General features: G+C 39.4%; 1 protein-coding gene across 1 annotated transcript in view; it reads right to left on the bottom strand.

Annotated features, from left to right (window-relative positions):
* Positions 1-27640, bottom strand: part of LOC140486199 (cilia and flagella-associated protein 47-like) — a 482883-nt gene that overhangs the window by 295405 nt on the left and 159838 nt on the right. The window contains exons 36-41 of the mRNA XM_072584990.1: positions 25509-25625; positions 23428-23562; positions 22665-22777; positions 14880-15030; positions 14120-14208; positions 7318-7431 (exon numbers count right to left, since the gene is read on the bottom strand). Of these exons, the coding sequence (XP_072441091.1) occupies positions 7318-7431; positions 14120-14208; positions 14880-15030; positions 22665-22777; positions 23428-23562; positions 25509-25625 (719 nt within the window). The remainder of the gene's footprint in view (positions 1-7317; positions 7432-14119; positions 14209-14879; positions 15031-22664; positions 22778-23427; positions 23563-25508; positions 25626-27640) is intronic.

Raw genomic sequence — 27640 nt, 5'->3', positions numbered from 1 at the left:
TTCTTGATGTCAGGAGCAAATGGCTGCATATTCAAGCAGAGTTTCAGTTGTCAACATTCTTGCTAGCCAGCTTTGAGATGCCTATTAATGAGGATTATTGCTTTTAACAACCTCATTCACAGCGATTCTTACCTCATTAAATATGGAGCTTCCTATTCTACGACCTGCCACAAGGGAACTGGACATTAACAATTCACAGTAAAAAATTCAGAGCCTGTCAACACCAGCTCACTGCTTCCCCTTGACACCAGCAACAAAATGTCAATGCACACTCCAGGATACCAGCCTCACACACCTTATGTCTACATACACTGGCATCTGACATCAGCCAGCCTCTCAGAATACTAATGTCACCTCATCCATCCACATGTGTAAAAATACACTTCAGGGTGTACCGGTAACTAGCAGTGATATGTTTCTTCAAGGACATATTATGCGCAGGGTCTTGCACGCAGTCATGGACTGGACCAAACTAAATCACAGGGCTGCACACTTGGTCTCTCAGTGGTCACTCACTTAGCGCTTAGCTGGATGTTCACAGCACCTCTACCTTGCCTTACCTTGTGTGGTTGGCTTCCAGTGTGATAGCAGTTCAGCCAGAGCCTAAATGCTCACAGCAACAAATTCCTCAGTTCACCAGACCCAAAACGTTAACTTGATTTCTCCCTACAGATGCTGCCAGATCTGCTGAGCTTTTCCAGCAATTTCTGTTTTTGTTTCTAATTTACAGCATCTGCAGTCCTTACAGTTTTTTACTAAATGCTCACAGTATTGCTGTGTGGACTTACTGTTTAGTCAGTCTGCTTGTTATGTTTGTCAGCACTGATCAGTCCAGGAGGCAGGCATCTTGTGGTATGCCTCAGTGAGATTTCAATCTTAAACCTATAGCATGTGCCAACTGCCTGCATGGCAAACGCAGTGCTTGATTTTTCAACTAAATGGCTATGTCCGAAATTATGACTGAGATAGCCCTCCATCAAGTCAAGAGAGTGAGGGTTGCTATCACTCAGGTGGCCTCAATACTGTCAGTCAAGATCAGAATCTGCACACAGCCACAGGCAGAGCTATGGTCAGTCATCCACTTAGGGCAGTCATGGTCAAGCAATGCATCCAGCTATAGTCCAGGGAACAGGCTACATTCAACACTGTCGGGCCATTGAAATCAGAGGGGAGGATCGCATACTGTTAGTCAGGGAGCTACATGTGCAGCAGTCCAGAGACTGGACACTCCTTTCTTGCAGCTGTGTGTTCATCAATCATGGGACTGAAGAGTAATCAGTCCATATGTTGATTGGTGGAAGGGGAATAAGGGAGCAAGGGGGTTATGGCAATAGGGGTGGAGCCACTCAAGGCTGGGGTGGGGAGAAGCAGAAGCATGTGTTAAGGTGGGGAGACAATCACTGACAGGGTGAAAGTCAAAGTGCAAGGGGAGTAAGCAGTACAGATTGGACTGGATTGGACTACCACTGTGGCTTCACAGGAGGAGTGTACAAGGGACAGTGGTCATCATTAAAGTGTACTGTTGAGGCTCAAGGCTCACAAGCAAAGAAAATCCTTGTAGGCACAGTTCCACATGATGGACTCATCAGCGTAAATGGGCTAGGTAAAAGGATACATGGAGACTCTAGGGTGGGGTATTCCTTAAAGCAACCTGCAACTAGAAATTGCCTGGGTCAGTGCCCAAAGTGGGTGGGATCAATATCAGGTTGATGGTAAATAGCTCAGGAGCCATTTCTGCTGGAGGCAAGACATTGAGAGGGCAAAAGTATCAATTATGCACTTTCAGAATGTAGCTACACTTCATTTGCAATCATATCATTGAACATGTAAAATACTTGCACTGCAAAAGTGATTGGAGTTCAAGTATTAGTCCTAGGCACTACCCACCATATGACTGGCCTTTGAAAATTGCACACAGATATCTCAATGTAGCTGGTGTTAGCACCATCCACTTTAAAAGAACTGGATTCTGGCCACAATGTGTACAGTACTTGCGATACCTCCAATGGCACTGTGGGATAAGGAAGCAATCCCCACTATACCTGCACTGACAGTACAATGATGGATACTACTGCCTGTAACGAGAATTTCCAAAATTAATGTACGATGAGGGTGAAAAGGGTTCAGAATATATGGAACAATCCCAAGAGACATGGGATGGTGCTAACACCTGCTACATTGAGATCTCTGTGTCCAATTTGTAAAGACCAATGATTTGGTGGGTATTGCCTGTGACCAGTATTTGAACTCCAATCACTTTTCCATTGCAAATATTTTACATGCTCTGTGATATGATTGCAAATGAAGTGTAGCTGCATTCTGAAAATGCATAATTTATGCCTTTGTCCTCTCAATGTGTGGCTCACTCAGCTAATGTAGCATCTTGACCACCGAGGTAGCTATCCAAGAGGCATGAGAACTCCATATTTGAGTTTTGTTATTGGGGCACTGCATGTCTTCTTATATGGAGGAATGTGTGTATGGAGGTATGTGAGTACTGATCCTTCTCTGAGCTAAGAACCTGTTCTGTTTCTTGTGTTCTCAACAAATGTCTTTGTCAGTAGGAACCATGAACCCACCTACAGATATGACTTTGGTTGCAGTGGCTATTGTGTTAGGAGGGTAAAAGCAGGAGAAACAGATTCAACAATGAATCCTGGAGAGACTGCAAACTGCAGCTGAGGCTGAGGAGCACACAGTTCTCAGGTGAAGGGCATAGGTAAAGGACTCTTCAGATGTATTGGGGACAAAGCAGAGCCAGGGTATTTCGCTCTCAAATCTAGTTCTTGGTGATAAGCAAAGCACAATGTTGACACAGCCTCCGCATTTCCAGGGACACTGTGATAAAACTATGCCAGTTATTAGAGTAAGGTCTGAGGGCTGCAGGAGTGGGAGGCCATTATCTATGAAAACAAAAGCTGCTTTGAATTTGTATACAACTAGCTCCTTCCAGGGAATGATGGATGACCTGTGTCGTTGCAAACTCCCAAACGCATCAGGACAGCAACCAATGCCATCTATGCACAATCACACTGATTTATCTTGTTTCCCATGAAGAGATCAATGCAACAGCTCAGGCAGTGAAGTTCAGGAACATAACTGGTTTCACCAGGTGCAAGGTGCCACTACTACTACATGGCACTGAGAGGACCATATAACAACATTCATTAATGTTCAGGTGACATGTGATCACCAGTGCTCCTTCCTGGAAGTATGTGCCTACTAGCCTGGCCTCTGCCATGACTCCTACATCCTACAGGACTCACATCTATCTACTCTATTTGAGCATGCATAAGCATTACAAGGCTGTTTACTGTGGGACAAGGACTCCCTCTCCAATCATGGCTGATGACACCATTGTGCAATGTATTAATTGATGTGAAACCCAGCTAGAATGCTGCCTGTGCTTTGACCAGGGCTATGGTGCAGCAGACTATAAGGGCCACTAAAAATGCAGTTCCATTGCTTGAACTGGTGGGGTGGATGGGGAGGGGTTGCTACAATCTCACCTAGCCAGATTGGGCCCAATCATTCTGCTGTGCTGTGCGCTGCCTTTCTACAGGCACGAATCATATGGTGTGTTAGATGCAGAGAAGTTAGGTCAATGGGAACAGTCTTCCAAGGGGGGAGATGTGGACATGGAGGAGAAGGAAGCTCCCCTTGTGCATTACAGTGCTTTGGTGCATGATGCACTACAAGCTAGACAGGATTTAATTGACTTAAATAACTAAATTCTGCAGAACCAAATTCCATTCTGATTCCTGTGCACTGAACATTGGATTTTTTCCACTTAATGCTTTTATTTCAGGTGGAGACTAGCATTAAAATAAAGAAATCCATGTTTGAACAGCACATGCAGTACTTCTGCTCCTTACTAAATCTTTTTGTTTCTTTCTTAGAACTTCACAGGGATGATGAAGATGCTGAGAAATAGGAAACCATGCTTCCTGGTATCAAGCTTTTGGAAGATCTTTGTCTACTTTCGAAAGATTGCATCGTATTTTAAGTTCAGTTTTTAAGAGGGAGCAAAATTCAACTGCGCCCTGGTGACAGACACACAAGTGGTACTGCAGTTTGGGATAAGCAACAAAAAGGCGTGCAGGTTATCCACACTCTGTTCTCACTAAAATAACTATCTGAAGAAAAAAACATAATCTCAAATCAATAGAGAAGATTTTCTTTGAAAGGAACTTGATGCCAGATTTTTGGTCAGGCACTATTGCTGTATTACTGACCAGGAATTTTTGTCTATATCAATCTGTCATAGATCAATGAGCATTGATGAAAAATTCAAAAGATATTTTGAGACATTTACACCAATTAAGATGTAACAGAAATGCAAAAGGTACACAACCATTTTATAACCACAAATAGAATGGAATAGGATATCCTGCATTGTCACATGTACTCCAGTACATGTTTTTACAATGGCTGTCTCTAATGGCGCCATCTTAGGAACAAGTACCTTGGTACAAATCTTCGATACAAAAGAGGAATAAAAGGAAAAGTAGTAGCATTACTTACAGTGTCTAAAAATAGTTAGAAGCAAGATAGTTATAACATAGTTAAAGGATTGACATTGAAGTCCGGTAAAGAATTTCAAATTGATATTACATTACAGCAGTTCGGCAAGCATGTGGTGTGACCACCCGTGCCAGACTCCAGTCCAACAACTGTCCCGCTCTGCTCCAAGACTCCAGTCCACTCTGCACCCACATTCAGCTGCACCAAGATAAGTTGAGCTGCTCTGGGACACACTTCCCCTCGCGCTGCTCCAGGACTCGCTTCCCCTTGTACTGTTCTGGATCATGTTTCCCCTAATGCTGCTCCAGGACTCGTTTCCCTTCACGCTGTTCTGGATCATGCTTCCCCTAATGCTGCTCCAGGACTCATTTCCCCTCATGCTGTCCTGGATCATGCTTCCCTAATGCTGCTCCAGGACCCAGTTCCCCTCATGCTGTTCAGATCATCCTTCCCCGTGCGCTGCTCCAGGAATTGTTTCCCTTCGTGCTTTTCCAGGACTCACTTCCCCTTGTGTTGTTCCAGGTCACGCTTCCCCTTGCGCTGTTCCGGGTCATGTTTCCCCTCATGTTGCTCTAGGACTGCTAAGAAGAAAAAGAAAAGGAAAAGAGAAAGAACAGGCGGAGCAGAGGCGTTCTGGGTGAAGCATCCTACTCTGCTGCCATAAACTAATCTCAGCAAATCAGCTCTCTTCCAACAGACTCAGCAAATAAGACAAATGATCAATATTGCACATGTTTTGGCAACAAGCAATCAAGTAAGACTTCAGTGATGTTGAACATAGAGTCATATAGCATGACAACAGACCCTTCAGTCCAACTCATCTGCACTAACCAGACATCCCAATCTGACCCAGTCCCACTTGCCAGCATTTGACCCATAACCTTCTTAAACTTTCCTATTCATGTACCTATCCAGATACCTTTTAAGTGTTGTAATTTTACTAGTCTCCATCACCTCCTCTAGCAGCTCATTCCATACGCATCAATCTGCCTGAAAAAGTTACCGTTGTGTCCCTTTTAAATCTTCTCTCTCTCATTTTAAACCTAGGCCCTGTACTTAGGATCCCCTAACTGTGGAAAAAGACCTTGGTAATTCACTCAACATGTCAAATCGAAACAAAAATAATTGAAGGCTGTTTCTCAAGTCAACTGGGCCAGAAAGACAGAAAACAGCATTGCCAGAGTTTGCCACATCAGTACCATTTTATGAGTCCAAAAGCTCTGAAGTAGAGAAAAGTAACAAGCAAACTCTACAGATCCAATGCTCATGTGCCAAGAAACCACTAGATGTGTACTTGCAATGCCAAGTCACACAAAGCTATGGGCCAAGTACTGGAAAACAGGATTAGAATAGTCAGGTTATTGTTTGTGACTGGCTTGGATGTCATGGACCAAAGGGCCTTTTGTTGAACTGTAGATCTCTAAACTCTATGACCACTTACAAAGACACAACAGGAATCTGAAAACAATTTGTTCAAAGCACTTTTCTACTATGTTGGTTCTTTCCCACAACAGACGGTACACCCTGCTGTTGCAAAGCTGATGGAGTACACAACCATTTCATTTGCATTCATCATTAATCAGTGAACTCAGGAACAAAATCAATTCCATCAGAAAGGTGTCACATGCACATACCACCACAAAAGGGAGAGAGAATGTACACAATGTAGATGCAGATGGGACTGGGTATACTGGGTTTATTGTTGGGCTGTCTTTCAGGCACAGCAACCTGCTCTGTATGATGGTGCCCACATAAATGCCCACATTTATACTGCAATGTCTATCAGAATCATGGGAGAGAAAACAATCAACACACTGTAAGATTGCCCATCTCTACAAATCGGGTGATGTGTAAAAGTTTCACAGTGACAAACTGCTGAAAGTTCTCAGTTTTATAATGCCAGTGCTGTTTGAAGTCTCGAGAATGAATGCCATATTCTATGTCACATCTGGAGAAGTAAGACACTCACTGACCACATTTCCTCCTTAGATTATTAAATCCAGGATGTCTTCCAATTTGGTCAGTTTCTTGAAAAAGAAAATCATCATTGGCTAAAGCTCTGTAGAATCCCTTCTTAATCCCAAGAGTCAGTCAAGTAAAGCAACAGGATATTAAATGTTAGATAGATTCTGATGAAATGTTCTTACCTTGAAAACTTACTTCTCTTTCTCTCCATATATGATGTTTGACTTGCTCAGTATTTCCAATATTTCTTGTTTTTAATTCAGACTTTCAGTATCCGCTACACTTGCTTTTGTCACAGAAAGCTAAACTAGTTTTACAATTTGTATTTGTAACTGTATTCTATCCAATTCATAACCCTTGGTTCAACAATGATTAGGGATGGGCAATAAAAGCTAGTCCTGCCATGACATACATATCCAAGAATCTTTTTTTGTTCGAAGTTCTTAAATTCGAGACATAGTCATCAGGAAGTAAATGCACTTCCTCATGATAGTGGACCATACAGAATAGGGAAGGACTTCCTTTATCCATAGATTACTCCAATGCAAGATTTCATCCAGAGTGTTCGTGAATGTACCAAACTGGTCAATTTACCTCATTCCAAGAAACGTGGAAGATGTTTGGCAGGTCCCAACTCTTAGTTGGTATGATCATGATTGTAATACCCACTCTATATAACCCTTAGTGAGGCAATGATTTGAAAACAATATTAAGTACAGAATTAAATTCAACCTTTGACTCCTTAGTTATAGTGTCTTCAACTGAAAAAGCAATTCATTGGACAAGCAAATCAATTAATTAATCAATCTAATTTAGTTTTAAACTTACCTAAACCTTACTTTAATTTTTTGATTTTGCATCTTCACTTTGTCAAGTAAGGCTGCAATGCATGCAAAATCCTCAGTCTTAAAAAGACTGATCCGGGTTTCCATCAAAATTACGCTAGAAAAGAAAACAGTACTGTGTGGGTAAAATATTCACAACTATCTCCATAATCGTTCAAAACCTAAATACAAGACTGAACTCAAAAAATTTTGTAACTGAATTTTGAGACTCTTCTGTTCATCTGCAGTAACTTTTGCAACAAAGATACAGAAACTTTTCTGTTCAGGTTATTGATCCAGGATTCCGATGACTCTTCTGCTGCAGGTAGAGTGGAAGATGGAGAAAAAGTACTGAAGACATTTTATCTCCTTTCTTTGCAAGCCAAAGCATTGCACTCTTAAAGACTACCTGCTATAGGTGAGCAAATATGACTTATTATCAAGACACAGAAAACAGACTTTTTTTGTAATAAAATTTGATACAAGCAATTTGTTAAAGCTTATAATAGTCAAAAATACTTTTTGTGATATTCTTCCCCTATTTAGAAAATTCATAATTTTTTGCAATTAATCACTACATACATTAGCAAGCTATATTTAACACCAATGATGGTCTACAACATCTTCAATAGACATATGTTGACCATATAGCAAGTAGTTGAGTAGATGATTGAGGTTAATAGATTAATTAATTGTCCATGTAGAGGAATGAGTGGGACAAATGTGTGGAAGGAGCAGTATGACTGAATAGTTAATAACTTGGTATTCATAAAGAAAGGTGTCTTGGTTTGTCTCATTGACTGACTTGGATCTAAATAAGGAAAAATGTTATAGATGATTTAATTAATTTTGTCAGATTAAGCAGATCAATTTGAAAACATATTTTGATACAAGTATCACAATGTCATTTTTCAATAATACTTGGATAATTTCCACTGTGAAAATGATTTATAAAAAAAATGTTAAGCCTTTATATAAATATATACATTCCTAAATGGCACTGAGCAAAATGAAGTTTTATATAAGAACACAAGAGTAACAGTAATGGGTGATTTGACTTTTTGAGCCTGCTGTTACTTACAAGGTCAAGGCTGATCTTCAACATTACCTCAACTGCACCTTCCTGCATTATCCCCATGTACCATAATTCTGTTAGTACACAAACCTCCATCAATTTCTGTCTTAAATGTACTTAGTGACTGAGCATCTACAGTTCTTTCAATTTGAGAATTCCAAAGATGCACAATCAAAAAATTCTCCTCATTTAAATCCTAAATGACCAACCCTATATTCCAAGATTGTGACCTGGTTTTCTAGATTCATGAGGCTAGAGAAATATTTTCTTAACACCTCTTCAGAACTTCAAGTTTCAATTAAACAACCGCTTATTCCTGGAAACCTCAATGAATTTTAGACCTAAGCTTCTCAATCTCTCCTCATTGGATAATCACCATCTCAGAAATCAGCGGTCCTGAAACCAGGTTGTCTCCCCTCAAGGTTAATGAAGGACATCAAAATTCTTTGAATGCTCTGCTTCAAATGTAGGCTGACCAGTGCCCTGTTTAATTGTGTTAATATTTTCTTCCTCTCCAATCATTGTGAGAAAAACAGATATACTTTCTGCCTTTCTAATTACTTGTTATACCTGCATGCTAACTTAATGTGATTCATTGTATAAGGACGACTAGATTCCTGAAATGCCAACATTTTCCAGTCTCTCACTATTCGAGGACACCCTGCTTTATTACTTCACCTACTAAATAATTGGATGAATATTTTCACACTTCAAACTGTAATTCTATTTGTTATGATCTTGCTTATGTACCCAATCTGTCATTATTCCTCTGCATTCTCTCTGCATCCTACTCACTGCTTACTTTCACACCTAACTTTCTATTATCAAACTGGCAATGTCATACATAGTTAACTCATTTAAGCCATTAGTACAGACTGCAAATTTCTGGACTCAAATACTGATCTTGGAGTTATCCTGCTAGTTGCAGCCTGCCTACTTTTATTTCCTTATCAACCTTGTTGCTGAATTCTAGAGTCATATCAATCTTTGTATTACTTTTCTTTTTGGCGATATTGTAAGTCTGTTCTTTTAATCAAATGCTATCTTCCAGAAGGAAAAATAAATTGACACTACTTCAAAATTGCTACCGTATCTAACTCGGAAAGCAGATACATTTTGAGAACAACTGGGAAATCCAACTACTAATTGTTCCACACATCATTCGATCAACCATAACTGGTCGTGGCTTACTGGGAACAGTTAACCTGGGAATTGATGATTGACTCTCTGGAGTTGCATAAGCCCCCTGCAACCTTTTACATGGGTGGTATTGCTCATATATGAACATTAGTTATTTCTTTCCAGAGCTGGGTGGCTGATTTACAGATTTTATGACACTTGTGTTTAAGCTGCAATATTCCAAGTATGCACAGTACATATGAGCTGGAAAAATGTGCATTTTCAAAATGAAAATCCATTAGACGTGCATGTATAATCCTTGTTCTATTTTAATTTATTTTGTATAAAACTAAATTACGCAGGCAACATCATTGGTAATATATGGAAAATCTCCACATGTTGAACAGTGCACAATGAATATGCTTAGAACACGGTTTCCTGGAATCTCAATACTGCTGCACACTTGGTGCAAGTTTCCTGCGCTGCCAATTCTGTTTTTAATGTAATCTTCCCTTCCTGTCCCTTCACTCCACTTATTTCTGCACTGAAACAGGCTTCTTGAAGAAAGGTATTGGGAAATGTACCATATTAGTCATTGACAACATGGCTAGACTTTACACATCTGGTATTATTAAATGCTGGTGAATGTTAGAATTAGGATAATATCAATCTAAAAGAGGAAGCGAGCAAGGCAATGGAGTTGAAGAAAGGAGCCTTTAGTTCAGTAGTGGGCAACAGACAGTAGGGCATCACTTGAAGAAACATCAAGATCCACTTTACCTGGGTAACCTTACTCAGCCGCTTGGCCAGCTTACCTCCCTCACCCACACAGCCTCACCCACTCACTTTCATGAGGATCAGGGGAGCAAAGCCATGGGTGAGACAGACCCAAAGCAAGCTTTGAACTGGTGTCTACTAGCCAACATTGTGGACCAGGAGAAAACAAGGGAGGTGCAAGTATATAACATATCAGAGTAGTCCATTTAGGCGACATGTTTGCTTCTGCTTTGAAACTGTGCTGTAACTTTGTTGGAACATCCTTTATGCTTTGCTGGATAAACTCAATAAAAATCCTTACTTATGTCTTGTTCCTCTCTCTGCCCACCAGTGTGCTACTGTACCTCAGGGCCAAGGGCAGAGGATGTGACAAAAAAGACAAAGAAATGGAAACTACATATCTGATCAAGTGCAGGACTTTAACAGGAAATAGTGTTTCCTGTAGGTCTATTAAGTTATAAATGAATTTTCTAAAGGGCATATCTTTTAATATGATTTGTAAAAATTTTAATTAACATTTGATTTCATTTGTTATCCAAATTAAGATCTGAAGCTTGTTGCTACAGTCAGACTCTCATTTGGTTTCTTCATTGAACTGCACACATCACGATGTTGATGTATGAGGCCTTAATTTGTTAATGGCAAGTCCCCTAATTTCCTTTCCAATACGCTAGGTTCAATGGGGACATACCAGTTTTTTTCAGCTGGGAAAAGCTGGCTAGTGATGGCTGTTTCCAACTAGTAATTAGCCAGCAAACAGTGCCCATTGTTTTCAAATAAGAAAATTCTACTGCATGGCAACAAGGATCAAATACTTACACACACAAAATGGCCAGTAAAGAGTACCAACTGTTAGCAATTGGATATAGCTAACCCAAGAGTGATGGGATCAATTTATTTTGAACTGGACCCAAAACATATTTCACAACTGTTTCAACTGGGCCAGTTTATTTTCCCCTTCTGGGCTTCAACTCTTATTACAGCGGTCAGCCCATTATTACTGTGGGGCTTTTGAAAAATAAAATAGGTATATTTATTCCAAATTATGGCTTCATTCTTTTAGTGTTTCCTTTTCATATGTTTTCCCAATCTACTGAGCCAATTTGCCCTTCAAAGCTACAGAGATTTGAGATGTTGAGATCTTATGTTCAGATTTAAGACCACAAGTCTGATTGACATGGGCTATGGTGAGAAATGTGGCAGTCGGATTGACCTTGAAATCATTCTTATATCTATGTAGCCCTAAGACTATTATTATAAATTTGGTGTCCCTGGTCTATAAAACGATTGAAGTTTCATAATTAGTTTATTATACTTACTACATGATCTTCTAATTTCCTGATTTTTATCCTGCCCTGCATTTCAACAATAGTTAGGAGGTTTAGAAAGATTTTCATCAATGTTATCTGCCTTTTGCCTTTTCCTCACTCCATCCAAATGAAATGACTGATTGATTTTCTAAGTTACTTCCTCTGTATTGATTTTCTTCCGATCCTTTATTACAGGCTGCATCCCTCTTCTCCATGTTGCCATTTTTTTTTATAAAAGTTCAGCATCCTTGAATATTTAGTAGCCAACCTGGGTGTACTTTCAACTTTATTTCTGCAACAGCTATTCAATCACACCTGTTAAATTTATGTATGCTACTGATTGATTTAATTTGCTCTGTGAAATCAGTCATTTTGATAAGCATTAATATGATCTTAATTTTGACTAATTTTCCCTGACATCTGTTTAGAAACAAATGCCTTATTTCATTTGATAGTCTCCCTGTCACATCCTGACCCATCAGCGCCATTTCCCCACAGCCCCAAACCCTTATTAGGTTATTGCTCCACCTCCTGTCTCGGGTGTAATACTTTGATTCACTGGAACGATGGCCCCAATTTGGTTTAAGTAGTGATATTCCCAGTGGAACTGTACTGATGCCATTGGTTCTTTAAGTGAAACCCTGCCTCTTACGTTACTCTGCCAGCCACACAATTAAACTTCTATTGTGTTAATCGCAATGCCAAACTGCACACAATTTTGATAACAAATCCAGAGAATATTACCTTCCAATTTTTGCTTGTTGATTTGGACTTTAAACTCACTGGAATATCATTCTTCATTCTACCTATGTCATTGGTTCCTACATAAGCCATGCTAACAAGCTCCTTCCTCTCTCATTGTATCCTGAGCCACAGATATATCTTTACTCTTTGCATCAGACAGTGTAGCAAACCTTTGAAACCTCTGGTCACAGCAATGAAGAACACTATTTCTATGACTACACTTTCACCAATCACTGCCACATTCCTTTTCACTCCCCCCCCCATATTAATGGCCTCCTGCATCGTGTCAGATTCAGCATCCACCCTGAAATATTTGTTCTCATCCATACAGGAAACAAGTTTTTCATACCTGTTGGTCATTGTTGAGGGCTGAGACTCTTCCATCATTGCATTCTAGATCCCCATATCTGCCTGACTCTTTGTTGCAGCTTCGCTGTCCCTCACCACTCACCAGCGTGAAAGTTCTCTTGGAACAAAGAGTCCAAGTAACTTCCTTATTCGCTCAATATCTGCAGCTGGAACTCCAGATCTAAGCTGAGTTTATCAAGCTACAGATACTTATCATAGATATTTGCTGAACAAAGAGACCTTCGAGTGCAGGTTCATAGCTCCTTGAAAGTGGAGTCACAGGTAGATAAGACAGTGAAGAAGGCGTTTGGTATGCTTTCTTTTTTTGGTTAGAGTAATGAGTACAGGAGTTGGGAGGTCATGTTGTGGCTGTACAGGACACTGTTGGAATATTGCGTGCAATTCTGGTCTCCTTCCTATCGGAAAGACGTTGTGGAACTTGAAAGGGTTCAGAAAAGATTTACAAGGATGTTGCCAGGGTTGGAGGATTTGAGCTTTAGGGAGAGGCTGAACAGGCTGGGGCTGTTTTCCCTGGAGTGTCGGAGGCTGAGGGGGGTCCTTATAGAGGTTTACAAAATTATGAGGGGCATAGATAGGGTAAATAGGCAAAGTCTTTTCCCTGGGGTCAAGGAGTCCAGAACTAGAGGGCACAGGTTGAAGGTGAGAGGGGAAAGATATAGATGAGACGTAAGGGGCAACTTTTTCACACAGAGGGTGGAACGAGTATTGAATGAGCTGCCAGAGGAAGTGGTGGATGCTAGTACAATTGCAACATTTAAGAGGCATTTGGATGGGTTTATGAATAGGAAGGGTTTGGAGGGATATGGGCCGGGTGCTGGCAGGTGGGACTAGATTGGGTTGGGATATCTGATCGGCCTGGACGAGTTGGACCGAAGGGTCTGTTTCCATGCTGTACATCTCTATGACTCTATGACTGTACGTGGCTGTCTAGAATCACAATACTTTCTACATACTACCACTACCTGGCTGTCTAACTATTTATTTGATAAGATATTTGAACTGACTATATTCTAATCATTGGCTTATTTAGTTACTGTAATTGAATTAATGGTTCTATTTGTTAATTGGTGTATCTAGTTTAAGTAACTAATTTACTTAAGTAATAATAAGTTATAGTATCTAAGCTTGGAGACGGAAGAAGGGCTCATGCCCGTAACGTCGATTCTCCTGCTCCTTGGATGCTACCTGACCTGCTGCGCTTTTCCAGCAACACATTTTCAGACAGAAGAAAAACACCAACCACTGGAGGCAGGAAAAAAGTAAAATTAAGTGTCTCCTTTCCCTTCTGCAATGAATTCTCACTTTCACCAAATTTCTGCCATGGAAAAATATATTTTTCCTTATACATTAGAATATCAAATTATCAGATGACTTTTACTTTAGATGTTTGTAGTTTATCAATTTAGACATACCTGAAAAGTCCATTTACATTTAAGGGGTTGAAAATATTTAATTGCATTCTTTTCTGCTTAAAGCACGGAGACTCACATTTAAAAGTATCCTGAAAATTAGAAGGAAGAAAACTGAACTCAAACAGCAACAGCTTTTGCACAATTATATAAAATTGACTGACAAAATAAAAATATTGTGCTCAACAAGATAAGTATAAACACTGCACAAATGAGACATTTCTCAAACAGAGTTGATGACGGTACAAAACATGACCAGTGATAATGTTAGCCCATTCTGCTATTAACAAGGTACTTTCACAATCTCAAAAGTAAATGAATTTTAAGAAAAAAAGTAAAAAGTAGAAATAATGAGTTGAATTGGTGTATTTCAAAATGTGTAATGATGCTTTTCCTCAGTATGATCATGACTCAAAAAGCAGCAGTTACCAAGGACAGTTTCCCACCCAAGCTCAGTTGAAAAATCAATAGTAGTAGCTGCAATTGAAAATGTCAGACAATTACTAGGAATCATATAAACAATCTTCCTCCTTGGCTGTCCTTATCACTGTCATCAAACAAATGCTGAGCCTGTCAATCACATGGTAAGTCACAACCAATTAAATTGCTTCTAAGTGCAATGAATGAAATGAAATATTAACAATGTCACATTGTTAGAAAGCATCATTTTTATTTATACTGAACAATGAGATTCATCAAAAAAGGTCCCAAACATTTTTAAATAAATGCATGCACGTAAGTTCATATACTAGTGTTCACTTACAGTAGGATTAATGCCATTAATTTGTGAGGTTAGTAAAAATGTAGTCGTAGCGGCTGCTACTCCTTTCCTCAACCTTGATACAAAAATTAGCAAAGCTTGTTCTGGCTTCAAGAACCGACTTGTGAATTCTACATTTATATCAACATGACTCCTGTAGAAAACAAATGTTCACATTTACCAATCAAATTAATCAATATAATGTACACAAAATCATAGATGGGGCATTCAAAATGTCATCAATATTGGGAAAAGCTCATTCCACTGGTACATACTCAGAAGACAATGCCAATATGATTGTTTCTGAAGACTCAGTTTCAATTTCAATTTTAATTTCTCACAGACAGTTTTATTCAAATATCAGGAATGTGCTCTTGCAATGGGTCTGCAATTGTGAGTGCTATTGCATATCTAATTCAGGTAATAATCAAAACAGCAAGAATCAAAAGAGTCTGTCTATTTTATAGTAGAATTGAAAGCCAATTACCTCAGGTCCCTTAAGTATGCAAACAGGCTAGCGGAGGTGTTTAGGCCAACCTAAAGACACTTGTTTGGATTGAAGATACCAAGTACAGGGCTAGCTTTAATAAAAATTGTTCTACTAGGTCTAAGTTTCAACAGGTAAAGTTACATTTTTGAAACAGTCAAAGCAACCCCTATGCAGCCAAGAGATGTGAATCTGCTTTCCAAAGTCTAGAAGTTGCCATGTCCTGATCAAGAAACATGTGGGTGGTGCAGGAGAAGGGAAGAATTGCTGGCAGCTGGCAGCTCTCCAAGTCAAGATGGACTGCATTGTACAATCTAAAGTGAGGTGGCTGATAAGACAGTAAAAGTGTTGGTGTTAATTTTCTAAAATTCCCTAAATTCTGGTTCTCTCAGACTGGAAATTAGCAAATACAGCCCTCTCTTCAAGATGTGAGGCAGCAAACGGAAAACTACTAGTCAATTAACTTGATGCCAATTATGGGGTAGGTGTTTGAATTGATCATTAAAGAGGTTATTGCCACACAGTCTATGACTTAGAAAAATACATGATAATGAGGAAAAGTCAGTGTGGTTTCATGTAGAAGAAATTAGTTTTAGCCAATTTATTAGACTTATCATTCAATCACAGGGAAGAGACCCTTTGCCTCATCAAATCTATACTGCCAAAAGTCCACACTAATCCCACCTTCCAGTACAAGGGCCATAGCTTTGAATATCATGACATTCCAAGAGCTTCAGGTTTAATTCCAGCCATGGGTGACTGTCTGTGTGGATTTTGCAAATTTGCTTCATGTCTACATGGGTTTCCTCCCACATACCAAAGATGTGCAGAGAAAGTGGATTGGCCAAGGGAAATGCAGGGTTATGGGGATAGAGGAGGGGCAACGTCTGGGTGGGGTGCTCTTTGGAGGGTCGATGTGGACTCGATGACCTAAATGACCTACTTCCAGACTATAGGGATTCTCTGATTCTAAATACTTTTTAAAGATTGTGACCTTACCCACCTCAACTAACCTCCAGGTAATGCATTCCTGACCTTTTGACAGTTTGAAGAAATAAAAGGTGCTGTGGATAATGAGGAGCCAGTAGAGGTATTGTACTTGGACTTTGAGAGGCATTTGACAGGATGCACATTGAGGATTATTGCAAAAAATAAATGATTTGGAGGAGCCGGTGTTGAACTGGGGTGAATAAAGTTAAAAATCCCACATCACTAGGTTATAGTCCAACAGGTTTATTTGAAAGCATCAGCTTTCTAAGCGCTGCTCCTTCATCAGGTGGTTGTGGAGCAGGACCACCTGTTGAAGAAACAGCACTTCGAAAGCTAGTGCTTCCAAATAAACCTGTTGGACTCTAACCTGGTGTTGAGTGATTTTTAATTTTGTAGAAAATAAAAACATATTAGCATAGGTAGAAATAAAACAGAAATTGCCAGAAAACTCAGTAGGTCTGACAGCATCTATGGAGACAAAGCTGAGTTTACGATTCAGGTCCTGTAATCCTTCTTCTTTAGCATAGATGGAAGATTGGCTGGTTGGCAGGAAGCAGACAAAAGGCATAAATTCATCTTTGTCCGACTGGCAGGATGTGAATGATTAGAGTCCCATGGGAGTCTGTTTTGGGGCCTCAAATATTTACAATTTATATTAATCACTTAGATGAGAGGAGTGAAGGCATGGTCGCTCAGGTTGCAGTTGACACAAAGATATTTTGAAAGTATACTGTGAAGAAAACCAAGGCGTTTTCGTAGGATTTGAATAGGTTGTGCAACTGGACAAAAATCTGGTAGATGGAGTATAATACGGGTAAATGTGAAGTTGCTCAATTTGGCAGGAAGATTGAAAAAGCAGAGTCTTACTTAAATGGAGGTGGAGAATTCCAAGGTCAGAGGGTTCTACAGCATGAGTCGACAGGTACAGCAAGTAAATTAGAATGCTAGTGGTATGTTATCTTTCATAATGACAGGAAGTGAACAGTACAGTTCTCGTCGCCCAGTTATAGGAAAGATATTATCAAGCTGGAGAGGGTTCAGAAGAGTTTTAACAGGATGTTGCCAGGTATGGAAGGTTTGAGTTATAAAGAGAGGCTGGATAGGCTAGGACATTTCTTGCTGCAGAGTAGGAGGTTGAGGGACTTGATAGAAGTTTACAAAATAATGAGAGGTAGAGATAGAGTTAATGTTGATGGAATTTTCCTTAGGATGGGGGAATTTCAAGACTAGAGGGCACATTTTTAAGGTGAGAGGAGAGAGATTTAAAAAAGACATGAGCAAATTCTTAACACAGACGGTGGTTTACATGAAGAAATGGTGAATGTGGGTACAATTATAACAATTAAAAGGCATTTGGCTATTTACATGAATAGGAGAGGTTTGGAGGGATTGTGCCAGAAGCAGGCAGGTGGAAATAGTTTAGTTTGGGAATATGTTCGGCCTGGACTGGTTGGACGGAAGGGTCAGTTTCCATGCTATATGACGCTATGATTCTATAAAGTAAGGATGTTATGTTTAATAATGCAGAGCACTAGTAAGGCCACATCTTGAATTTTGTGTACTTTTTAATCTCCTTATTAAAGAATTATAAATGATTGAACATAGAACATAGAACATAGAAAAATACAGCGCAGTACAGGCCCTTTGGCCCTCGATGTTGCGCCGATCCAAGCCCACCTAACCTACACTAGCCCACTATCCTCCATATGCCTATCCAATGCCCGTTTAAATGCCCATAAAGAGAGAGAGTCCACCACTGCTACTGGCAGGGCATTCCATGAACTCACGACTCGAAATGGCAGGCAGTGACCAGTGGGGTACCGCAGGGATCCGTGCTGGGACCGCAGCTTTTTACAATATATGTAAATGATATAGAAGATGGTATCAGCAATAACATTAGCAAATTTGCTGATGACACAAAGCTAGGTGGTAGGGTGAAATGTGATGAGGATGTTAGGGGATTACAGGGTGACCTGGACAAGTTAGGTGAGTGGGCAGATGCATGGCAGATGCAGTTTAATGTGGATAAATGTCTGGTTATCCACTTTGGTGGCAAGAACAGGAAGGCAGATTACTACCTCAATGGTATCAAATTAGGTAAAGGGGCTGTTCAGAGAGATCTGGGTGTTCTTGTCCACCAGTCAATGAAGGCAAGCATGCAGGTACAGCAGGTCGTGAAGAAGGCTAATAGCATGCTGGCCTTCATAACAAGAGGGATTGAGTATAGAAGCAAAGAGGTGCTTCTGCAGCTGTACAGGGCCCTGGTGAGACCACACCTGGAGTACTGTGTACAGTTCTGGTCTCCAAATTTGAGGAAAGACATTCTGGCTATTGAGGGAGTGCAGCGTAGGTTCACGAGGTCAATTCCTGGAATGGCAGGATTGCCTTACACGGAAAGACTGAAGCGACTGGGCTTGTATACCCTTGAGTTTAGAAGACTGAGAGGGGATCTGATTGAAACGTATAGGCTTATGAAAGGACTGGACACTCTGGCAGGAGGGAACATATTTCCGTTGATGGGGGAGTGCCGAACCAGAGAACACAACTTAAAAATACGGGGTAGACCATTTAGGACAGAGATGAGGAGAAACTACTTCACACAGAGAGTGGTGGCTGTGTGGAATGCTCTGCCCCAGAGGGCAGTGGAGGCCCAGTCTCTGGATTCTTTTAAGAAAGAATTGGATAGAGCTCTTAAAGATAGTGGAGTCAAGGGGTATGGAGATAAGGCTGGAACAGGATACTAATTAGGAATGATCAGCCATGATCATATTGAATGGCGGTGCAGGCTCGAAGGGCAGAATGGCCTACTCCTGCATCTATTGTCTATTGTCTATTGACTCGCTGAGTAAAGAATCTACCCCTAACATCTGTCCAAACCTACCACCCCTTAATTTAAAGCTATGCCCCCTCGTAATAGCTGACTCCATACATGGAAAAAGGTTCTCATGGTCAACCCTATCTAAACCCCTAATCATCTTGATTGGGAGATAATCATTGGGAGATGGTTCAGAGGAGGTATACTTGAGTGATACTTGGAATGAAAACAGACATTGCTGATAAAGCTCAGCTAGTCCGGCAGCATCTGTGAAGAGAAATCAGAGTTAACTAGTCTGGTGACCCTCAGTTCTGAGAAAGGATCATTGGACCTGAAATGTTAACTGGGATTTCTCTTCACAGATGGCGCCAGACTTGCTCAGCTTTTCCAGCAACTTCTGTTTTTGTTTCTGATTTATAGCATCTGCAGTTCTTACTTGGAATGAGTGGGCTGACTTAAGAGGAAAGACTGGAGTATCTTACTTTGTTTTTCCTGGAGTTCAGAGGAATGGAAAGCAACTTGATTGAAGCATATGATTCTCGGGATTAAAATTAAGGGTCACTCTTCTTGAAGAGAGATGAGGAGAATTTGTTTCCTCTCAGAGGGTTGTGCAACTTTGGAACTCACTGCCTTAGGAGGCGGTAGAAGTGGGGTCATTCAATGTTTTAAAAACAAAGGTGATAAATCCCTAGAGTCATAGAGATTTACAGCATGGAAACATGCCATTCAGTCCAACTCGTCCATGCTGACCAGATATCCTAAATTAATCTAGTCCCATTAACCAGCATTTAGTTCATGTTCCTCTAAACTCATTCTATTCAGTTACCCATCCACATGCGTTTTAAATGTTGTAATTGTATCCTCCTTAGACAAAGGAATCAAAGGTTATGGAGGTAGATGAGAATGTGGAATTCAAAGCACAAACAGATCAGCTATGATCTTCATGAATAGTAAAGTTTACTCAAGGGGCTGAATGGTTTATGTCTGTGGCTTAATTTTGTCTATTTTGTGGCTTAAATCCTTATCCACCCAGGGTCATCATGAAGTATTTCTTTTACTTCCAACATTGACAGCGCATGTGCCATCTGTAACCTCTTACAGATAGACCTGCAGCATCAGAGCCAGACAAGGATAGCACTGTCAATGACTGTAAAGGTGACTATGGCTATGAATTTCTTTGAATTCATATCCTTCAAATTGAAATAAGACATATCTTTAATTTCAAACAGCTTTCCATTTAGTGTTGCAAAAGAAAGGTGACTAGGGCTCTTTATGCCAAGGAAAGTAAATTATGTTCTTTCTCACTGAAGAGAAGCAGGCTTCAGAGTGTCTGCAAGGATTTGTCAAAATACTAGACTTCTTCACTGGGAAGATTGAGATGAACTGCACGCACAGTTTTGCTGATGTCAAATCTAAATGCGAAGGTGTTCCCACATCAGAGAGTTCTTTCCTCTCATCAAACAGTTAGTGTGCGACCACAATGTTTAACACAGAGAAAAAAAAATCACTTATATCGAGCTAGTTAAGAGAAGCAATATCCTACCAGAGGCAGTTGTGAAGTCAAAATCCATAAAGGAAAATAAAAAGAAAGTAACAAAAAAGAAGGACTATTGGACTTCCCATTTGATTACACTAGATTTTTCAGCATTATTTAGATTATTTACAGTGTGGAAACAGGCCCTTCGGCCTAACATTTCAACACCGACCCACACCCATTCCCCTACACCTAACACTACGGGCAATTTAGCATGGCCAATTCACCTAACCTGCACATTTCTGGGTTGTGAGAGGAAACCCACACAGACACGAGGAGAATGTGCAAACTCCACACAGAGAGTCGCCTGAGGTGGGAACTGAACCCGGGTTTCTGGTGCTGTGAGGCAGCAGTGCTAACCACTGTGCCACCGTGCCGCCCATTAGGCCAGCCTGGTGGTTCAGTGGTTAGCACTGCTGCCTCATAGTGCAAAGATCCCAGGTTTGATTCCAGCCTTGGGTGACTGTCTGTGTGGAGTTTGCACATTCTCCCTGTGTCTGCCTGGGTTTCCTCCCACAGTCCAAAGGTGTGCAGGTTAGGTGCATTAGTTATCAGAAGTTATAGGGGATGGTTGATATGGACTTGTTGGGCCACATGGCTTGTTTCCACACTGTAGGGATTCTATGGTTTAAACATAACCAGTACAGAATCTTTCAGTGCAAATAAAGTTTCATGTTCTTTTAATTGTTTTCAAAGCATTATGCTGGAAGCAGACACCACATGGAAAAGTTGAGTAGTATCCACAGAATGAACTAATTATCATTGGGAGATCCACAATTTATATTTAAATTGGTGATCTTCAGAATGTTCCAAACATGAAGCTGGATTTTTACTACTTATTCGTGGAGTCTGAGTATCATTGGCAAACCTTAAATGGCATTGGGAATGTGATGATGAGTCTGCTAATACTAATTTACAATGAAAATAAATAATCTTAAGGACTGCACTTCTTTAAGTAAAACTACAGTGTTGATCCATGGTCTGATGTGCAGCTCAACATTAGGTACACTACCATTGGAGATGGGATTAACAAATAGTCAAACAATCATTCGAATACGACTTGGCACTCTTTCAAGTTTTACATAGAGAGTTGTAATGATGACCTCAATAAGACACTGGACAGTGCCATTCTGAAATCATTGCAGTCTGTGTGGTGTAGTGCTGTTTGGGAGGCAGTTCAGAGATTTGTCATGTTGACAGTGAAGGAACAATGAAATGGAATGAGACTTGATGGGGAGTTTGGGCATGCGATGTTCCCATGTTTGCAGATTTTGTTCTTCCAGATGATAGAGGTTGCTGATTTGCAAAGTGCTGCGAGAAGACACTTGATGAGTTTCTGAAATGCATCTTATAGACAATACGTGCTTAAGCCATTGTACAACAAAGGTAGGGAGTTCAAATTTAATATGGTTTGAGGCATGTCAGTATTACAAATGGCTTTGTCCTGCCTGATGCTGAGTTTACTGAATGTTGTTGGGAGATTTGGTTCAGAGAGATATGTTTTGCATTTTTAAAATATTTACTCAGGAACTGACTGGTGTATCCCATTCTAACCAGAAAATAGAAATCGGTTTTGTATATCTTTAAAAATTATCTTCAGCAGTTTAAAATCAGGTTAGTCAAAGGTGATGCAATGACATTTTCTGAAATGCCTATATTTTGTGGTAAACCACATTTTCTAATATGTTGATCAAAATTAAACAAATAGTCACTGTTAAATAAATCAGGGAATATTTAACCCCCATCTTGTTGATTTATGGAGTTCAGTAATTTACAAATGAGTTTAAGTGGAAACTAAGTGGGAATGGGGATGAAAATAATTTGAAACAGGTGCAATATAGGCCAGAATTGCTAACTGTGTCAAAAAACCTCTATTCCTACATGTTTCTACTGTAAAGAAATAGGGTAACATCAAACACAGCATAGGTACAAACAAGGTAATATACAAGGATTTGAATTTACCTTTCTGGGATGACCACTTCGTTTCCATTAGGCAAAGTAAAATCATTTGCCTCTTTCCCGACAATTGTTGCAAAATACACTAGATCCTTCATGAAGGGATTTTGAAGTCGAACCTGTTTTAAATAATGATTCAGCCTTAACTTTATTAGAGCAACACAAGGAAAAGACATCATAATCTCAGAAGACGAGAGGGCTGCTCTCTCATCAGAGAAAGATGGTTGGTGGTGATTTAACCTGAAGGTCACCGCACCTCAGGAAAGGGAGCTGATACAGTATTGAACCCACATAGATGGTGTCATTCTGCATTACAAACCAACCATCCAACCAACTGAGCTAACTGAACCCCTAGAATAAAGGCTTTTATATTTCAAACAGCAATAACATTGATTGTTCCACAAGGGCATTGAAAAGTTTTGAATTGTCAAGAGATTAGAAAATCATCATTCACCTTGCTTAGTACAGTAACAGGAAGTCTCCCTGCAACTCCCTCAAGAGATCATTTGAACCATACTGTAGACTGACAAAAATGCAAGAGCTCAAGAGTAGAAAAAGGAAGGTAAATAGATATTTAAATTATAGCCTCCAGGTTCTTAAAGCATTTGCTGTTTCATTCAGTGTTTTCTACAGGTTGCCAGTTTAAATGAAAAAGGGCAGGTCGAAAACATGCCTGTTTACACTGTCTTCCAGATATGATATTGACCTTACTTTGATTAGTCATATCCTTTGCTTTCCATAAGCCTGAAAGGAGCTTTGTTTTACTCACATGTTTAACAATTGTAGCATGAAGTTCGCCAGTGAACTCGACAGTCATCTTAGGGCGATAGTTAGGAAGTCTTTCATACAGGTAAACACACAGCATAAGCATTGTGATAGGATTTGGATCTGAGATGTCAGTGGCCTGTTTATTTAACAAGAATATCATTATATTCAAAAATATTAAAATTAATGGTTTTACTTTTTTTTGTTCAAATCCCTTCATAGCTTTACCTCTCCCTATGTCTGCCATTTCATCCAACAAAATGAACATCCAAGGAATGTACACTCCTCTTATTCTGGCCTCTTGTAAATACCCAATTATAGTCACTTGACTATTGGTGAGTGGATACCTTGAAGTGCCTGGCCAATAGAGAGCTCAAAGTTTTGTACACACTCAATACATAAGGTGACAGAAGAAATTGGTTGGTATGGTGGAAACCAGAAAGATAAATTTAAGGTCACTAAAAAGAAAAGAGCGAGGAAATTCCATTGGTTTCAGAATACCTAAACAAAACAAGGATGGAATCAGAATCTAAAATGACTTTTAGCAAAGCGAGTAAATATTTGTAAAATTTAAACTTTATAAAATGCAGAGGAAGGACAAGAAAAAAAGATCAAAAGGATCTTTCTTTCAGATTGTTAGAACAGGTGGGGTGGTGGTGCTGTGGTACGGGGTGAGGGGGTACTGAACATCTTCCTTCCATGATATCCTGGGATTCTCAATATGTTTTTTCCCATTTTTAGACACTATCCAGAGATAAAATGTGTTTGTCATCTCTGCACGAAATTATGACAAAATGGAACTTTATGTATTACATAAAAAATGATCATTGTTAAGTAAAATGAAATTTTGTAACATCGGAAATCATACATCTGAGCATTTACCAGTTTCCTGATACCAGCTATGTTTACATCAAGAACCTCCAGATGTATTCATTTTTACATTGATTCAAGGGATTGCTACTTAATATTTCAGTATTCATTACCCTCCTTAATTGACCTAGAGAAGGTGATGGTGAGCAGCCTCATTGAATCAGTGAAATCTGTGAGCTTATGGTACCCCCAGTATGCCTTTAAGTAGGGAATTTCATGATTTTGATAGCAATGATGAAGGATTAGCTACATGATGCCAATTCAAAATTGTGCATAATCTCAAGGGAAACTTGCTGATGTTGATAACCCTATCCCTCAATCTTCAAAACAGTAATGCATCCAGGTTTCGCTTTTGCTGTCAAAGCTGCCTTGTTGATGGTTTATTGTGCACCTGGTAAATGGTATACACAACAGATAATTTCTCAACATAGGAGATAGTGAATGTAAAGCAAGAAAAACAAGTAGGCTGCTTTGATTTGGATAGAATTTCTCAAGTGTTGCTGGATCCACACTCATCCAGTGAAGCATAGAATATTCCATCACATTCCTGAATTGTGGTGCAAAGGATTTCAACAGAATCACTTTCCACAGATGCAGTGTATTTATATCCTGATCTTGTTAACAGCAAGTTTCTGGTCAATGCTAACAATGCAAAATGTTAATGGAAGAAAATTCAGTGATGGTAATTAATTAACAGGTGGTTGGTATCTCTGGTTGGAGATGGACATTAGCTAGCAGTTGTTTGGTATGAGTGTTACTTGCCACTTATCTCAAAACTCAATGTTATCTCGTTGCTTGATGACGTCCTTATTGGAGTTGTGAATGGTGCTGAACACAGAAAAATGATCAGCATTGACATTATGAGGGAAGGTCATTAAAAAGACAGCTAAAGATGATTGTGAAAGGAAAATTGCACTGAACAACTCACCCAGCAATGTCATGGAATTGAAATAAATGGGCTCCAACCATTTCACCACTGCACCACCACCACCAGCATCCCATCCCCCACCTCCTTGATTTCTATTGTCTTATTTTTTTACTGAGGTGCTTGTTCCATGCTAGGCCAAAAGCTGTCTTGATGTCAACAGCAAATACTTTCACCTGTCATCTGAAATTCAGCTCTTTTGTTCATGTTTTGATCAAGGCAGTAATGATATCTGTGCCATGATTTGAGTCTTGAAATGAAATGAATTGTGCAATAATAATTCACTTTACCTGTATATCAAAATCTAGGCCAATGGTATCAAATGCTTTAAGGAGTATCAGACTGTTATGCAGGCATTGCTCAGGAGCAGCTGGAGAAGTATACATATTTTCAAAATGAGTTGGAATCTGTAAAGCAAGACAAACAATGTGTTGTAGTTTTGACAGTATCAATCTACAAACGAAAACCAGAAATAAATTATTTCACACCAACTAAGTGCTGTATTGTTTATTTAAAAATCCAGAAAATGTAATTTGGATAAGTAGAGAAAGGTTGGGAAAACAAATGGTTTGTCTTAACCAATTGTAAACAAAATTGCAGAAAATAAAAGCTAGGGATAGCTCCCTGGTTCCCATTTGCAAATTGCTCTCAGCTGATTTTTGCAGTAATTTAATGGTAATATTTTTAGATCTTTTCCAATATTTCACTTCCAAATTATTTTGATTCCAGAGCTTGGGATCATTCTCATTATTCCTAAATCAGTACATTTTGAGATTATTTTTCATTCTTCAATATCTAAGCTAGTTTTGAATGACATACACTGCAAATGAACAACAAACCAATCCAACAATTGCTTTTAGCCAATTATGCAATTATACCTTCTCAAGATTTTATTCTGACATTCAGAATCAATATTACACTATGTGAAATCTGATTTTAAGTAAAATATATTATTCATTTCTTGAAAAAACACAGGAATCAAAGAAACAAACATAATATGGTTATGTTTAAACACTACACATAACTTTAAATAACAAACAATATTTTGAAGGTTAAACAAATCGTTTATGAATAACATTTTCAAAAGTAGTGTTTTGTCCTGTATTTGAACAAATCAAGTTGATCAGTAGTGACTGATTTGTTCTCTGAGATTTCAAACTATCTCTTCCCACAGGATTTTACAAATGCATCAAGTTAAACAGGTGGGTCATGTTTAATGTACCAGCAAAGAGTTACTTAGACTTCACAGATTTTTAAGTATTTGACTTTTCAAATTCAAAATACAATTGTCAGTCAAGTATGCGTTGAACCAGTCATACAACATAAGCAAGATCTCTAAAGCCTGGAACAAACAAAAATTGCAGCACCATATCAGGACAGTCCCAGAACAGCAGTTCAGCTCTTGGTTAGCTGCTGAACTCCATTTGGGTTTTAGGTGTCTCGATTCACCAAGTATACTGACTAGATGTATATAAAAATACCTTATTATTATTTGAATAGTTATGTTAGCACTAGTTTCCAAATCTTACTTATCCAGACTTAACATTGAATTATCTTAGAGATTTTAGCAAATTGATTTCAGCCAATTCAATCTACTAGACTATTTAAACATGAAGGGCTCCGGCCCGAAATGTCCATTCTCCTGCTCCTCGGATGCTGTCTGACATGCTGTGCTTTTCCAGTCACACACTCTCAACTCTGATCTCCAGCATCTGCAGACCTCACTTTCTCCTATTTAAAGATGAACTAGGATTAATAGCGCCCTCTGCTCATTGTCACTGTCATTTGCTCAAAGTAGCTTTTAATGTAATTGCTACAGATAGTAGGTGAATTGTAAACGCACTAAGGGTTAAATTGGGAAAAATTGAAGAGCAGACTTCAAATAATGAATCTTGTACGAGATGAATGTTGTGCATCCAATAGGATTGTGTCAGCAAGAGACTAAAAACAGCAATTTATGCTTTCAAAAACATCCTTTACAGGCCTTGGAGATAGGTTGAGAGTCAGGAGGTGCCAGACACTGACAGGAAATGGGTAAGCAACAACATCTAGAATATGACTAAGTGTTCCTTAACTAGGTGAAGGAAAAAACATTAATTACATTAGGCTAAGACCTGGAGTGGACATCTGTATTTTATGTTTTAATGAAGCAAGGTTGGAGTATGAATTATGAGATGGCAAAACATTTGTAGAAAGATACTGCCTTTTTCCTGCATTCCTCAGAGTTGTTTGGGTTAGCCCTCAAATACACTCTCCTTGCATACGTTTGAATAAATGGATCAATATCCTGTACTCAGGTCTCCTGTGGTAGATTATTGGAAGTAACCACAACACAGGCAAAAGAATAGAGCTCAGTGAATAAGCCCTAGGTCAGCAAAAGGTAAGTTACAGACACGCATGATGGTTCACTGCTGAATTTGAA

The sequence above is a fragment of the Chiloscyllium punctatum genome, chromosome 15 (assembly GCF_047496795.1).
Source record: "Chiloscyllium punctatum isolate Juve2018m chromosome 15, sChiPun1.3, whole genome shotgun sequence".
Lineage (NCBI taxonomy): Eukaryota > Metazoa > Chordata > Chondrichthyes > Orectolobiformes > Hemiscylliidae > Chiloscyllium > Chiloscyllium punctatum.
Note: the sequence above shows the minus strand (reverse complement) of the source record. Positions and strands in the feature narration are given on the sequence as shown.